This window comes from Etheostoma cragini, chromosome 12 (genome assembly GCF_013103735.1).
Source record: "Etheostoma cragini isolate CJK2018 chromosome 12, CSU_Ecrag_1.0, whole genome shotgun sequence".
NCBI lineage: Eukaryota > Metazoa > Chordata > Actinopteri > Perciformes > Percidae > Etheostoma > Etheostoma cragini.
Window position 1 is genome coordinate 20,110,848 of NC_048418.1, and position 17,001 is coordinate 20,127,848.

General features: G+C 42.0%; 1 protein-coding gene across 7 annotated transcripts in view; it reads left to right on the top strand.

Annotated features, from left to right (window-relative positions):
• Positions 1-17,001, top strand: part of cadm3 (cell adhesion molecule 3) — a 94,114-nt gene that overhangs the window by 72,030 nt on the left and 5,083 nt on the right. Inside the window, exons 6-12 of one of the 7 annotated variants that reach the window (XM_034886835.1) lie at positions 4,361-4,531; positions 5,140-5,230; positions 10,894-11,066; positions 11,517-11,571; positions 11,794-11,948; positions 12,420-12,440; positions 14,362-14,487. In XM_034886835.1, coding sequence (XP_034742726.1) covers positions 4,361-4,531; positions 5,140-5,230; positions 10,894-11,066; positions 11,517-11,571; positions 11,794-11,948; positions 12,420-12,440; positions 14,362-14,487 — 792 coding nt within the window. Of the gene's footprint in view, positions 1-4,360; positions 4,532-5,139; positions 5,231-10,893; positions 11,067-11,516; positions 11,949-12,419; positions 12,441-14,361; positions 14,488-17,001 lie in introns of all 7 variants that reach the window. The other 6 variants (XM_034886833.1, XM_034886834.1, XM_034886836.1 and 3 more) reach the window with 6 other exon arrangements.

Here is a 17,001-nt window from a genome sequence, read left to right on the forward strand (position 1 = left end):
CCAATCTCAATTCTGAGAAAATAGTTCCCAGTTAGTATGCGGTTAGAAGATGGCTGTGTCTCATGTGACCTTGTTATTTTACACCCTGCAAATAATATACAAATAACAACATGTAAATAGGAACATGTTGGCGTTATTATGTGACTTATCGGGAGCAATAGCTTGTTGGAACCAGTTACCTGCAGGATCTGTGCTAGGCTAAGCTAATGCTGAGGATGATGAAAGCATGCTTGGAGATGAGATGAGTATGTATCGACTTGTCTAACTCTGAGGGATACGGTGAATAAGCTAATCAATCCCAATAAGTCGGTGTGTTCCTTTAATACAACAATGATTATAGATACTTTATATACACTTTAAGGGGCAGTTCTTCCTTACCTTTTCTCAGTTAATTTTCTTTGTCCAGGTTATGACTCTAAGATGCCTGGCTCTAAAATACAATCTTGGTAAATAGAATTGTGGTGCTCACAGCATTGAAAAAATTACTTTAATGATTTTTTAAAAATCCCCAGTAACTTTTTCCAGAAACAACATCCTGGTTACTCTGGGTAATGCACAAAACACACTCGGAACAGCATTCATTAGAAAAACGTTCCCTAGTATGAATACCTCTTTACTGCCTGGTCTGTGGATAATGCAGTGTAAGACGCTGTGATGTGTGGAAAATTCCCTTTTTCCTGCTGTGTGCAGTACAATTGAAATTTAATTGAACTCTATTTTAAATGGGTGGAGACCGGATTATCAAAGAGGAACATCTCAAAACCACCGCAAAAAGAACAAAGGACCTGTATGGCTATGGATATGTATTTTTTTTATTTGGTTGAACTGACCCTTCAGCAGGAAGGCTCTGCTAGTTTGAACCTAATCCAGTGTAACACAACCTGTTACTGCTTCCCAGTCCAATATGCTTGTGCTCCACTTGCAACTGACTTGCAAATCCACCCTGATTATCTAATAATAAACTGAGGAAATGGGAATTATGAGTGAGTGTGCGTCACTGCTGTCTTGGGAAAAAAACACTTAATCTGACTGCATCTTAGTTTTTTTCTTTATGAATGTGTTGAGTTAGTTCCATGACCCCTTGGGCCTGCAAAATGTATTAAAACTCAATTGCATGATTTCGAAAAAATACTGTACACAGGAGTCATTGCGCAAATAAAAAGGATTTTTTCAGTCCCAGGTCTGCTTTTGGAGATCCATGGTTTTTAATAAAGGCTATAGACTGTCTGTGTTTGTGTGTGCAGTGAGTGAGAGAGCGAGAGAATAGTGAGTGAGGCAGACGGTGACGAAAAGACTCCTCTGAGTGGCGTAAGATTATTGAAATGCACCTGGAAAGTGAACTAATTTTCTCCATGGGTCAGAAAACTGGTTATGGTAATAAAAAGAGAGATGTCATTAGATGCAGTGGTATTTGAAGAGTTCTCTGGAGGGGGGGGCATGTGGAAGGGGAGGAAAAAGAGAGACCTGTGATAGCTGTGTGTTTGAGAGAGCGACAGAGAGGAAAAAGTGTGTGTTTTCCAATCTTCTCCCCTGCCACTATCTCTGCCTCCTCTGTGTATATGTTATTCATAAGCTTGACCTACATGTGCCCATGCTTGTGTGTGTTTGTGTGTGTGTGTGTGTGTGTGTGTGTGTGTGTGTGTGTGTGTGTGTGTGTGTGTGTGTGTGTGTGTGTGTGTGTGTGTGTGTGTGTGTGTGTGTGCAAGAGAAAGCGATAAGGTTCTGGTCCACTTTCCAAGATTCACCAACCACTTTCACGGTCTGACCACCTAGTTTTATATTTTTTTCATACAATAGGGTGCAATCTCTGGATGACAGTCTTCCCTGTGCTTATGCTTTCATACTTTGTCTAACTCTAGTGCTGCTGCACAGATCCACTTTTTCTTTTTACCCTGCGCAAACTGCTGTGGCTGCTGCCAGAGATGTGAAATGAAGGAATAACAAGGGAAACAATATCATATGGAAACATCGCTATCTGAAAATCCGAGCATATTTTAATACTGTAAACTTACCTCATAAAACAGATCTGTCTCACTCTAAATAAAAACTATGGTTGCAACAGATTGCAGTTAAGATGCTTTACATTCTTTTTATTTGCCAAAAGAACAGTCTCTTCCTGGGTATAGTTGCATCTGCATCCTCATTGATGGAAATGCAAGCTGTTTATTCCTAAGCAACAGCGGGCAAGTGAGTCCAAGAAAGCTGGACTTAGCAACATTAGATCTTTGGCCTCTCTCGTCCCTTTGGTGTCCTTGAGCATGACACATCACAGACTGGACTGGTTAGTAAACATGAGCGGGCTGTGTGCAGTTCACTGATGTTACATTACTGGAGTTCTCGCTACTGAAGGAAACTGACATTTTTCTTTCCCTCTGACTTTGGAGCTGCCAAGATGCAACCTAGACTTTTGCAGCTTTGAGAATGCAATGAAGTAGCTTTGAGATTTCAATTGTCTTTACGTCTTTTCTCAGTAACAAGGATGTTGTGGCAGGATGTAAGACTGAAAGGATTTGATAGTCTACTGTACAGTGTAATACCAGAAGAAACTGTTGTTACACAGGATGGAGTTGTTGTATATCCCCTTTTAGAAGTGTGGAAATTAAAGTCAATCACAGTACAAAGTACAAATAGAGTCTTGAAATGCTTCAGATGAAAAGCTTTTCACTGCCAAAGTTGCGCCAAAATGAATGGCAGTCAATGGAATGCTAACAGCGGGTGATGACTTAATAGCATCAAGCTAGTGTGACAGCGAATAACGTTACATCTGAAGCATTTCAATAGTCAATTCAATATTTGTCCGTTGTTTATTTCAAAAGAAACACAACAAAGGCTCAATTACCTTATACCTCACGTTATGGCTCCGTAGCAGTTTTTTTTGTAAAAATAGGCTAATGATTGTGTCATAACCAACTTACTGTCACATAGTAGGAATTACCATACCCCTAGTACAAGGTTAGCTCGCAGGCCGTTTGAACTTGAATTTGCTGTTTGGGTTTAATTACAAATGTTAACTAGCATTGTAGTTAGTAATAATCAGCCTGTGCCTATTATCTCCTAACATACTGTATACCCACGCTCTCCGTCTCTGCTGATTGGGAATGACTGAGATTTCTCCTGGCACAGCTACCAGAAGACTTACAACTTTCAGACAGGTTGCTCATGTCACATCTACATTGCCAAGCTCTGTTGGAGGCTGCGCAATAATGCTCAGACGTCACCAGAAAGGTGCTTCTAATAGACTTTACTGGTTTCCGTCCAGAGCAACGGGATCTGTTGGTCCATTTCTTTAACTGTCTAAGGTGTGTCCAGGTGCTCCTCTGTAAACTAATGGTGCTTTCAATTGCACTTCGTAAATTTTGAAAAACTCAAACAGTACCCTTCTGCCATGTAGTGGCTCTTATTATGGAATTCGCCATAACTGCTGAAAAGAAAATGTTTAAATTAAATCAAATCGTAACATTACAATCAAGTCAAATTGAATCTTGACACCCCTACTAATTAACTAATCGTTTCAACACTAAACATATTTGTCAAACTGAGATGAATACGCTATCTGCATGTTTTTATGATATGAAGTACAGTTGTCCTAAATTCTCTGTTGAAAATGTATTAGATAAAACATGTATACATCACTGGATGAGTCAACCCAAATAAAGCTTATTTTAGTGAGAGAATAGTGGGGGTGGGAATCACCAGAGGCCTCACGATACAGTATCATCACAATATGGTATTACTCTGAGTTTAAACATATTGCAATATTCTGCAATATATTGCAATTTATTACCTTTTTTTAACTTCAAATTTTTCCCATTTTCAAATTATTTCCCCAAAAGGACACATTGTCATCAAAAGATAAACTTCTCTGTTTGTTCATATCACTTCAGTTTTATTGATGCAAATGGGATTAAAAAATAGACAAACTGACCAACACATACATAATATGGCATCTGTGTAATGACACAGTATTGTCATGGAAAATATCGCGATACTATGCTGTATACATTTTTTTCCCCCACCCCTAGAGAATAGGTGTGATATTGCTCTAGAAATATGAGGAAATGCATTGTTAGACATGCAGTATATGGGGCATATAATGATAGATAGAACAAAACACCCAGGGGCGCAAAGTAACTGCACCGAAAATGCATTTTTCATTGAACCGGAACAAATGGGGGCATTGCAGTTCTGTACAGTTTTACAACATGAAACCACCACATCCTAATTACAGGAAAATAACCTTTTTCCCTTAGTACCTTTGTGTGGTTTTTCTATATCTGTGTTGTCCTAGTGTTGTTCTAGTCTCTGGTTAAGATGCAGACACCTTTCTCTTGACTGTCCCCTTCGTCCTTTTTCGCCTCAGGACGTCCAGACGTGGTGGAGTCCGTTCCAGACGATCCAACATACAACGTGAGCAGCGAGCTCACCCTGGAGGTGAGCCGCAGTGACGACAAGGCCCTCATCACCTGTGCTGTCGACCATCCCTCTCTTGCTCCGGGGGACAAGAGGAGCGAGCGAGCTCTGCAAGTGTTGTGTGAGTCAACTGGGAAAATGGGGAGGAGTGAGGGGGGACACAGAGAATACTGGATAAAGAGAGAGGGAGAGTACAGAGGAGAGACAGATGAGAAGGAAATGCAAAATACAACTTCGAACTGCTGTCTTTTTTTTCTATTTCTGCCCTGCTCTTCTCATTTATTAGGCAGCAGAAGCACATTTTCCTCCTTTGCAGTTTGATCTCTGCTCCAATCATTTCACATTAGCTGCCTGTAATAATGACCACACAGGAATCTAACCTTCCTCTGATGGTGCATTTGCCCAGAGTTGAGTCACTGTGGATTAGAAGAGCAGGTTATCATCCAAATTAAACTATAAATGGATCCTCGTCGGAGTCTGTGTCGCTGCTGCCACCCTGTGGGCGAGACTGCGGAACTGCTGTGAAAGATGGAAAGGGAAGTTGTTGTGTAAGGGGTTATGTCATTGTGGGAGGCAGAGAGAGTGGGACGCCTACAGGATGCAGATGGGAGTAGATTTGAGACGGGGATGAGACTGTGTGCATGTCTGTATGGTTATGAGTCCTGTGTTATGTAACTACACTCTTTGTGTGTTTTTGTGTTTGTCTGTGTGTTTGTCTTCCACTTACAGATTCCCCTGACGTGCGGATCACGCCCGAGAGCAATCTGCCTAGAGAGGGGGAGAAGTTTCATCTTCAGTGTGTGGGCAACGGCAACCCCGAGTAAGACACACACGCACGCATGTGCACTCACACACACACACACACAAACACACACACACACACACACACACACACACACATTTTATTTACACCATATCTGCTTGTGTACATGGAACAACACAAACACATTTTCTCTGATTTCAACACAGTCTAGACACCACACGCACCCCTCCCTACTCACATACGTACACAGTCACCTATTGTCTTCATTTTAATCACATGCACATATTTAATTGACTTCAATATAACAGCACACACATCTTTTAAATGATTAAATAAAAACGAAGCTCTCAAACAACATAAAATGACTAAACAACATGATCATGTTCCAACATTCCCAGACAGTTTGCAACATAACTAGGTCTTTTTTCTTCTTATGCTTACATGTCCCCAAAGCAAGAGGACTTTATAGTACATGTTGCACATTCTGTATGCCAGCACCACAGCAATGCAAGAGTGTCTCATGTGGCAGATCTGTATGAACCTTGGCGGAACCTTGCAAATGTAATTCTCAACTGAGCTTTAATAAAGTGCTTCCTGTTTGTTAACTGCAGATTGTCCAAAAAATCTACAACAGGTGTCTAAGACTTTTTTTTTTATCTGACGCATCTCCATGGTGAAGGTATGGTTAGATTTAGGAAACTAACTAACCACCAAACTACGTGCATAGTGAAAGATAGTGGTCATAGTAAGAATAATCCGTTGTTTTCTGTCGGGAGACGCCACTGTGTTTGGTGTCAAGATCAGACACTTTAAAAAAAATGCTGTAACATAAAGCTACTCCCACCTTTACCTTTTCTCAGTACCACAAGAGTTTGGTAATTTGAACATTCATTACAATTGTGTGGTGAGGATGAGGATAGTTTCGGATGGCCACTTAATTCAGGGTTTATCTACTGTCTTTCATTTAGTGCTTGTAGCCTTTTTATCGTCTCTTCTCAGCCAGTGCTAATGTGCTCTCTCACCTCAATGACTTGAAATAGATGTGATTTCTTAATATTATTACGTCCAGTAAAGTTCCCCATAGATGATCATTTATATCAAGCCAATCCTTCCTCTTTCATAGGAATCTCTTCTCTTTTTTCTCTAAAACATGTGCTGATGGAAGCACTGAATCTTATAAACAGGGCCGGGTGCTGCTGTCCTTTCCCTAGTCAAAGCTTTCACTCCTGCTCATGGAGAGGCAATAGATTTTAGAGGCCAGCATATACAAAAGACACATACTTATCCAAAAATAAACCCATTTAGTTACTGAAAAATACAAAATCACATAATACAAATAACACGACAGGTCTGCCATCCAATCAATAAAAATGGATACACACACACACAGGATACACGCAAGAAGCAGCACTGACAGTCTGCAGACACTTGTAAGCAATCACACACTAACATGTTTAATTTCTGACACCTTCTCACGCAAGTAGTGACTTGTTCAAACATGACACGTACAGTACATAAACACACACACATGGGCGCAGTTAGCGTAACACATCTGCTCGTACAAGCTCGCCCATGTTCACTGATACAGTGTGTACACCACATTTGTGATCCTCGCAGACAGAAACAAACTGCAAACCCCGTCCTAAATCCTTCCCACACAAATACATTCTTTTTTCCCCTGGCCTTTCTGCATTATAGATGAACCTTCAGCCAACCATCCCTATCGATCCACTCTTCTCCCCTCCTTGCCTCCCTCTATCCCTCCATCATCGGGTATCTCTCCGTCACAGTGTCACTCACGGCTCGTTCACTCCTCTTCGTCTTGTCACGATGCCTCGTTGCCCTCCTCCTCTCCCTGTCCTTTCCTATAACTCTCCTCTATCTCTCCTCACACCTTTTCCCCCTTTCCCCCCCTCCTTCTCCCCTCTCTCCCCCTGTCAACTCATCAGAGGAGTGGCTGGGATTAAGACTAGCCGGTTAGTTTGATTGGCAGGTGGAACAGGTAGGGGGCGGGGGAGTAGGAGGTGGCTGTCATGGCATGAACGTGCTTTAACGCGCAGCAGCGGAGTTGATTAAATTATAGATGGGAGAAAAGCGAGGCGTGAACAAAGTGCCGTGGTCAGGGGTTCAATTCCCACAGGGACCACCTAGGCAAGAAATCTATGTACTGTATTGGAGATACACTCTTGGAGAATTCATCCACCAAGCTGTGTGTGATCTATAAAGGACATATTCATGTTGTATGGTAATAAATGGTTCTATGTATTTTAAATGGCCCAAACAATGCAAGGCTTCAGGGTTCAGATCCTGCTGGAATCACGATACACAGAGAGGCTTTAGATACAAGAAAATGTATGCTGACTGGCAGAGGCTGTACATAAAAAACAAGGCTATATAGAAACTGTGAGATTGCTGTAAAAAATGACAAGAGAAGGAGGGGGGGGTGAGGAAAAGAAAACAAGCCGACAGTAGAGGGAGAGGTGGAGGGGAGCGGAGAAACGCGTGGGCGGAGAGGAGACAGAAAGATTTGGTGACAAGCAGCAAATGACGAAGACAGAGAGAGACTGCGAACAAGAGAAAGCGCTGTGTGTGTGTTTGTGTGTGTGTGTGTGTGTGTGTGTGTGTGTGTGTGTGTGTGTGTACTAGAGAGGGCGAGACCGTGGGAGCGTGCTCAGCTGTGTGCACAGACGCTTATGGATGAGCTAGTGTCCAATCATATCAGATACAGGTTGACCCTGCAGCTGTCAATCAAAACCCCATCACTGCGACAACACCTTTCCTCCGACACACCCAGCCACTCAGATCCCTCTCCTCCCCCCCCGGGCTGCCCCCCCCAATCAAACTCCACAAACGTCACACTGTATTCAATGATACACACTTTTCTCTTTCCGTGGTCACATCCTGTCAGCTTCAAAAGAATAACTTACCATATCAAATTCCATACTGTGTTTCCTTGACGCCGGCAGCAACAGAAGAGAATTGGAATTTGTGTTTTACCTTTTTTTTAATATTTCACATATATTCGATCAGCATGGCCCAGGAGTGGTTACATCACATTTCTGAGCTTGAAGTTATTTAACGAAGACTGTTTACCAAACACATGTACAGCTAAAAAGCCCTGCAGAACTTTGAGATATTGCGTGCGGGCTTCCTTATGTGTGCACGGTCATGGTCACGGTTGCAAGACAAGGTTGCAGGTGAAATGTAACAGGATTACAGTAATCTGTAACCTGGAAAAGGATAGGGCCAGCAATATTCTACAGTATAATTCTCTTATTGTTAACAAATCCCATGAAAGGTCTAAGACCAATAATGTATTACTAATGAGTATTGCCTGTGTAGCCAAAGTCTGATATAGTTTATTCTGTTACAGTGTTGTCCAAAACCACTACAAGGAACCGCAGCATTGCACTCAGGGACCTGTTCCTTGTCACAAGGCTTTATTCTGAGTCAAATCCACACACGCTGTCTTGCTGCCGTAAATACTCCCTGGCGCACCAAATGTGTATTAATCCGCAGCTCAAAATAGTCCCCCTACAAATGCACTACTGGTTGAGTGACCTTTGCTAGTGCCCAGCTGCCCACCAGCTGTTTAACACATCTTTAAACCTACTATAATTTATGTTTTTGACCACGGAGGTGCAGCAACACATTTTATCACCTTACAAAGTTGAGATAGGAAACAGCAGCATATTTACACATCGAGCAGACGCAGAGCAACGATAGCATTCATTTGCTTACTTTTAGCTTATTTTCCTTCTTTCATAGGGAAGCCGCAGACTTTGTGTTTCTATCGGCTGGGCAGGGAGGGACATTGGGTGGATCAGAGTTTTATTTGCTGGAAAACAGCTGCCTGATTTGTCTTGAAACTACGCTGATGAGAGATAACTGAATCAACAGTGGTCTGTAAAACAAAAAATATCTTTCTCTCTTTCTCTCTCTCTCTCTCTCTGTCTGCTGATATTGTTTTTTTCATAAAGAATAGATTAGAGCAGCTTTAAACATGTGTCCATCTTCTGTAGGAACAGAAGATGGAACTTGGGACTGAGCGGCACATACAGGGTAGTCAAAAAGCCATGGCAGCTGAACATAAAAATAACACCAGGTTTATCCTTTCATAATCTCTAACTGTACAAATACTGATCAGACAACATATACTTTAGGTAGTTTTTAAGTGATGGATTACAGAGATTTTAGACATTAACATAATTTAGCCAATTTTACATGAAAAACACCCAATAGCACATTCTTTACATGGATAATGATTATAGCTGTGAGAGGGAGGGATATGCAGAACCAAAGTACCCATAATTGCGTTAAAGTATGTCTTCAAGCATATCATGACTTGTGTGCAGTGTTTATTAATGCATGCATGCTAATTGAAGAGTTTCCACCAAAGCAGAGCTTGTAGCCAAAAATAAAACACAGATTTTAGACATGCATGGTGGGAAATTATCAGCTTGGTCAGACCAATCGCCTTTCTGCACTTAAACTAAGTACTTGCTGTATAACAGTGATTGACTTTTGAGCATTGTGTGCAATAACACTACACGATTTAAAGCCTTGTAAATGTGGAGTTAATTGATCAGTTAATTGCACATTATATAACATTTGGAGGCAGTGTAATACAACAGCTGATTCCTTTTTATTGCAGGTACCCAGATGAACGTGGTCAGGACACGCTTGTTTTGCCTCAGGACAGCTGGAGCTCTTGTTGGAATTTATTTTCCTAAAAAGTTTTCAAATAATGCACAGTCTCCCAAGCAGCAGGTGTAAAGGAAGTAGACCATGTTTCTCATTAGCTTTCACTCAGTTTGAGAATTTTGCCCAGCAGCAACAACAGATAGAATTCTAGGTTTTTGCCTTTTTAGAGTCTAAAGAAGTCTAAAGAAGCTGGGTCTAGGAGATGAATTGCTCCTGCCTTTAACAGCTACTACAAACACAAACAACCATCTGGACTCCATCGTGAATTTACCGATTGCACCTTTCACCTGAGTTTTTTTTTTTTTTTTTTTCACATTTCCAAGAGCATTTAATCAGTCCGGCCCATTTGGGTCTGTCCCCGTCTCAGTCTCCCCCGTCATTGTGATTACTGTACAGCGCTTAAGGACTCGTACATTTACATAATTGATTCTTTTATCAAGACACGTCTCGCTATCTCTCTCATACGCGATCTGTTATGCAGAATGGATTTTTTTTCTTTAACGCTGGCTGATTTGAAATGCTGATCTTTGTTCCGTTGTCTTCTTCTCCCTCCATCTTTTTTAATCACTTTCCTTCTTCAAGCTGTGGCACTCCTCCCAACCCCGTCCCATCTTTCCATCGTTTCCTTCATCACTCCTTTTTTCACTTTCACCATCTGCAGCAACAACTCCCCTCTCTCTCTCTTTCCATTATTCATTCTCTCCTTCTCCCTCTGTCCCTTCTCTATTTTCTTGCTGTAACATCCATCTCTTATGCTTTCTCACTTGCTCTCCTCCCCTGCTTTTATCTTTTCTTTTTTTCCATTTCTCTTCTTTCCATATCTACTTCGCCCGTGATTGTTTCATCTTTTCTCTTTGTCCTGCAGCACTTGTCAAATCTCCCTTCTCCTCTCATCACTATAACCTCCCTTTGATTTTTACTTTTAGTTACTCTTTTTGTGTGAAAAACGTGTGGAGCACACAGTTCAACTCAGGACTCTCATTCTTTGTGTTTCTTTCTCTCTCCTGTTTCAACAGGCCCACCTCTTACAGGTGGGAGAAGAAAGATGGAGAGCTCCCCCCACTGGCCAAAGCCGACGGTGCTTTCTTGCGCTTCGAGATGCTCAACAAATCCGACAATGGCGTCTACCTCTGCGAAGCCAGCAACGGCATAGGGGACAGCCTGGGGGAGTACACCCTACTGGTGCAAGGTAATAAGGAAAAGGAAAGAAAAAAAAATGGGGAAATAGAAAGTCAGAAATGGGATGTGTTGTGGGAAAGAAGGAGACTGATGTACAGAAAGAGTTGGGATGTCTTCTTCTTTTACTTTTTTCTTCATCACGTTTCTTTCTTTCTGTCATTTGTTGTGGCTTTTTGCCTGTACTTCTTCCACCGTTTTTCTCTTCTGATTTTCTTTCGTTTCTTTCCTCCTGTGTTTCTTTGTTGTTTTATTTTATTTTTTCTCATCCAACCGCGCCACCATGACCGCCGCCACCGCCTACCATCCAACCGCTTTCGCTCGTTCTTGCGCTTCTTTCCCTTTCGCTTTGATGTGTCCTGTTCGTTCGATTCCATGGCCATTTTTGCGCTTTGCTTACTCATTCCCACTCCTCCTGCGCTTCATCTCCCTCCTCGTCCTCTACGTCCTCCTCCCTCCCAAGGCCTCATGGACCCAGACTACCCAGACACCACCTTATCCTTCCTTGGCTCTCCAACCTCCTCCCTCCCACCCTCCTCTGCCCCTGACGTTTTCTCTGGCTCCGGCTCTGATCCCACTTACTCCTACTCCTACCCTTCTCTCCTCGCCTCCACCTCCTCCCCCGAGTCTTCCCTAGCCTCCTCACCGTCCCCCACCCCCTCCGTGCCTGACGTGTCAACCACCGTCTCTGAATTCTCCACCACCAGCCTCTCCAACGCCCTCTTCCCCGACCTGCCACTCTCTCCCTCCTCCTCCCTGACTGCCCCTCCTTCCTCTCCCCGGACTCCTCCTCCCTCCTCCGCAAGCATCGCTCCTTCCAAAGCCAACCCCTCCCCCGCCTCCTCCCTCACTCCCTCAGTTTCCGTCCGGCTGAATGGAGTTTACACATTCACAGGTAAAACCATCTAAGCAACACTTGCACGCACACACACAGACACACACACACAGACACTTGCAAACAAGAGAGATGCGAGAAGCTTAGTAATGGAGTGGAAAACAAACACCATTCAAGTTACTTCTTTGCTATTTCTTTTTTCTTCCTCAATACACAAACTTTGCTTGCATTGTGGAGCAGTCAAGGATACAGGGAGCTGGTTTTACACGCACACACACATGCAAACATTATACTAAACGCTGACAGCAAGACAATAATTTAAGAAACACAAGGAAGGAAATGGCATTCGTGTGGCCCTTTCACAGCTGTTTCATTTTTTTTTTTTCTTGTTTTCCTCTTTCCTCCTGTTGATAATCCCTAACCCCACCCGAACCCTCCAACACACACTCCTCCACTCATCTAACCAACCAACCATCCATCCATTCATCAATCTAAACATCCAACAATCCATCTACTCATCCACTTGAGAAGATGCTGCAGACAACATTGCAGGTATAACTTTTCCACCAGTCATCTGTCGTTCTAAATTTGTTGTCCACTTGTCTGCCTGTCTGTCTGTCTGTCCATCTGTAGGTCTGACTGTCTGTAGCTCTGTCTGTTTTTGCCTGTCTGTCACTCTTGAATAAAAACCTAGTCTGGGGACACTTTGAACCTCAGACTGGAGTGGAATGAATAGTTAATACTCTTACCCACATAATGCTTTGTTGTTAGCCATACATGCACAGACAAAGGTTCAAAGCTCACACAAACACACACACACACACACACACACACACACACACACACACACACACACTCTCTCTCACACATGCAACACATATTGACTCCAGCAGCATTCACACCAGGCCTTAACATCTATCTCACAAAGACACACTCACAAGCATGACCTCTTAAGTGGTAAAAGTTCCACGTCCTCTGTGTGGTTTTCTCTATGTGTAAGTGTTTTTGTGTGTGTTTTTGTGTGTGTGTGTTGGGGAAGGGGGGGGGGCTATTCTCGAGGTGTTCTTGGGTCTTGTCTGCGTTCCTTTGATGCTGACAGCAGGATTTATGGGCTCATTCCTAGTCTCGCCTCGTCAGCATGCCCCTCTCACCTCTACGCCGGCCAGTGCATTCCACTTTCTGTGTGTGTGTGTGTGTGTGTGTGTATGTGTCATTCTGACTGGTGCTCAAGTCTCCTCTTCCCCGTCTTCTCCCTGTTTTCTATTGGCGGCTGGCCTCTGGACGGCTGTTTCCACACCCCTTCACTTCTCTAACTGGCTGAAATGTGACTTTTTTGGCTGTGAATGGCCCTTTCCCCCATCATTTGGTGTCCCAGCTGGTTGTAATGTCTTCCTTCTTTTTTTATACTTTCAGTTTTGTCAGTTTTTATGTTTCTGGTGGTCAGTGGCTGTTGCTGTGCCTTTCTCTCGCTCCTATTCTCTGAGTGTACGTACTGTATATTCCTGCCCTCCACATTGGTTTGACCCCTCAAACATTGACCAAGTGCAAGTCAGTCTTTCCAACACCATTTCCTATTTATTCCTCCATTATCTGTTGTTGTTGTTGTTGGTTTTAAGCTGTGACATTTTTTCTCATTTTCATGAGAAGTGCTGCTTTCGATTTGAGTGACTTTCAAAATGACACCCAGTCTCTTTTCTGGCCTGAAAAGTCAGGCGAAATAAATGATATATCAAATTATTTCTGCGCAGATTGTTTCCTTCTCTGAGGGGCAAGTAGCTAAGGTGGCTGAAGCAAGGCAATCTCTGCTGTTGGGTGAAAATGCATAAAGTAAAGGCACTGTAATGTTTTTGAGAACAATGCCAAAATAATCTACTGTAACAAATATTTGTTTTAACATTTTTTCTTTAGTATGCCCTTTTATATGCTAGGCTTACTATACTGGGTGCAGCCTGTGCTCCCACAAGGTTATTATAAGTGATTGGGACTTGGTGTGTAAACTGCTCAATCCTGTTGCCTGTTAGTCACGAACCGTTTTTAATGGCGGGTGACACGGTGGCCTCTTTTCTTTCGCCTGGCTTTTTGTCATATCCTTGTCTTTGTCTTCTGAAGGTTTGCTGCTGTGTCTGGATATTATATATTGACAAGTCTTCTCCGCTCCCCTGTTCTTTTCTTTTTCCTCTGTCACTCACCCCATTATTCTCTCTCGCTCGCTCTTTCTCTCTCTCTCTCTCTCTCACTCTATTTCTGCTGCCTTTCATCATCTGTCTCCCGTTTCCACCAATATTCATACGCCACCCCTCTCTGCTCTCAATCTCTGTCTCTCTATACCTCTCTCCCCTTGTTTCTCACTCTCTCTACCTCATTTTCTGTCGCTCTTTGTTTCTCAACCAATCTTCCTTTCCCTCTCTCTCTCATTATGTCTCCAATCTTATCTTTACTACATGCTCCTCTCCTCTCCTCTCCTCTCCTTAAGACCCCACAGCCATGTCGACGTCTTCGGGGGTGGACCACGCTGTGATCGGAGGGGTGGTTGCTGTAATCGTCTTCATCCTGCTCTGCCTCCTCATCGTCCTGGGCAGATACCTCATCAGACACAAAGGTCACCTGCTCACACAGACACACAAACACACACAGACACACATGCATGCATCATGCATGAGCGTGCATAGAGATACACTTGCATAAATATGGAAACATGTGTACCAAGACTGGCTCTCGCAAACATGCATATGCATGCAAATGCAGGGACACACAGAAATGCAAATGGATTCATACATAAATATGGCTTCATAGCATAAACCCCACTTGCTCTACTCTCAATGCAGGAAATGAATGAATGACAATAAGTGCATGTTTATTCATTGCTTTTTAATACATTTTGGTTCACACAACTTCCTGTCAGATTAGATGTCATGACATCAGCAATATTTGAGCAGCATATTTTATATGGTCAAATATGGAGATTAAAAATGTGGTGTAAATGTAATTGCTTTCTGGCCGTGTTGCTTGTTAGTTTCTCTGTTGCTCATGTGTTCCGTGAAGCAGTGTTTCTTTGTCTTTCTTCACACTTTTATTCAGCTCTAAAAACACAATATTTTCCCACATACACAAATAGGACAAAGCAAATTCAAATGTCTAAGGCCATTTTAGCCCCCCAGGTGGTGCAGATGATAAACACTTGCCCAGCCTCCAGCTGCTCCAGAATACTGAAGACAGTCGCTTGGTGGCCAGTGTTCACAGATGCGAGGTCTGTGAGGGAGCATGTCCGTGTCGCTGCAGTGCTGACCCCTCTGGTTGGGTGTAGCACCTGTGCACAGAGTGGGTGGGATCTGGGGGGTGATAGTGTGAACTAGGGCGGGAAAAAGAAAATTGTACCATATGACCAAACAGCTCAATGTCGATATTGCGATAATATTGACAAATGGTACTTTTACAAAATATTACATAGTGTGATATTTTAGATAAATAATCATTAGTATTGTGGATATAATGACTGTGGATGAAGATAAATATAATAGAACAGCAAAAAAGGCTTGTTCTTACATGTTCTAAATTTCCAGATCTTTAAAATTACTTTTTTAAGTTGTAAACAATAGCCTTCATTTTTTTTTTTTTTCATTTAAAAAAAAAAAATTAAGATAAGGTAATTATAATTCAAGACGGTTCTCTATGAAACTGGTAGCTCAAGGACTAATATCAAAGTTATGTGTGTTTCAATTTTGGGGGTTCAATTATGGAATTTACTTAATGATGAGTTGAAAATGAGAATAAGTCTCTGTTGAGTTTCAAAAAAGCTTTAAAATCTAAAATAACTAAGGGGTATGAAGTAATTTGATTGATATATAAACTGACTAGGATTGTATTTAGTTTAGTTCTGGGTGATTCTACGGGTATTATAGGATAGGCAAAAATAAGCCTTGGCTTCTGCCTATTTTGTATTTTAACCAAAATTAAATTATTCATCATCATCATCTTGTTAGTTCAGAAGAGGACTTCACTTCACTGTTATGCAGCCCTTAAAACCAGGAAAAGACAACACTTATAAGGATGTCATGTAAGGTTATCCAAAATCTAAGACGATTTCCGGTCTCATATCACAATATCGATATAATATCGACACATTGCCCAGCCCTATGTGTGAAGCTCCTCGTTGTCTGCTGACAGCAGCTGGAGTGTTTGCGGGCCAGAAGAGGAGTGAGCAGTTACACTGACTGCAGTACATGAACATTGGTCATTGCCTGTCATTTCCATGACATTATGTGAGAGTGAATGCAGATAGTTCTACCGAAGCACAAGAGCAACAGATGAAACGACTCACAGTGCACTTTTAATGCACCTTTTAATGGCCAAAATGCTGGATGTCCTAAGTTTAAATCCCTCTAAAAATAGGTTGAGAAAATGAGCTCAGCTCAAGTTCCATTAGCTAGCCTTTTCCAGAGCTTTCAAAGACACCTCTCGGTCTTCATCAGCTCCGGGAATGGCGTTTGGATGGGAATGTGGTCACGTTCTCACAGGTGTATGGGGAAGATAATAACCCCAATTCTGTTCCATGATGCTATTTGACTTTTGTTTCCTTTTTGCCACCATTAATCATATCTTTTGAATTAATGTTAAAGATGGAGCAGGTCAGCACTTTATTTAAAGGGCCACAGACATGATGAAATAATAAAGAAGTAATGTTTAGTTCATCATGATTACAACACTCCAATTCAAATACATTTTTTAGGCTTAGACTCTTTAACAAGAGATTAACCAAAAAAGAAGACATGAACATCAGCAATAAATCACTGCTCATGATGATTGAAATACCTTAATTGATGCATTAATTCACGTATTGTTCCTGTATTAAGTCATGCATGAGATACTATTAATCTTACTTACTAATTACAGATAGTTTGGCAAGTACTACATTAATGAATTTGTGCTTTGTGATTCATGAAGTTATGTGTGAATTCATGATAATTCTTGTACCCTTATCATAAAGTGTTGCAAAACAGGGGTTATCTTCAACCAAGATGTCAAAATATTTTCACTTTTCAACTGAAATTAGCTTTTAAAGTAGACTTTGAGATGTCCTTGCGAGAAAAACTATTTGACTTTAATTGACTTTTGC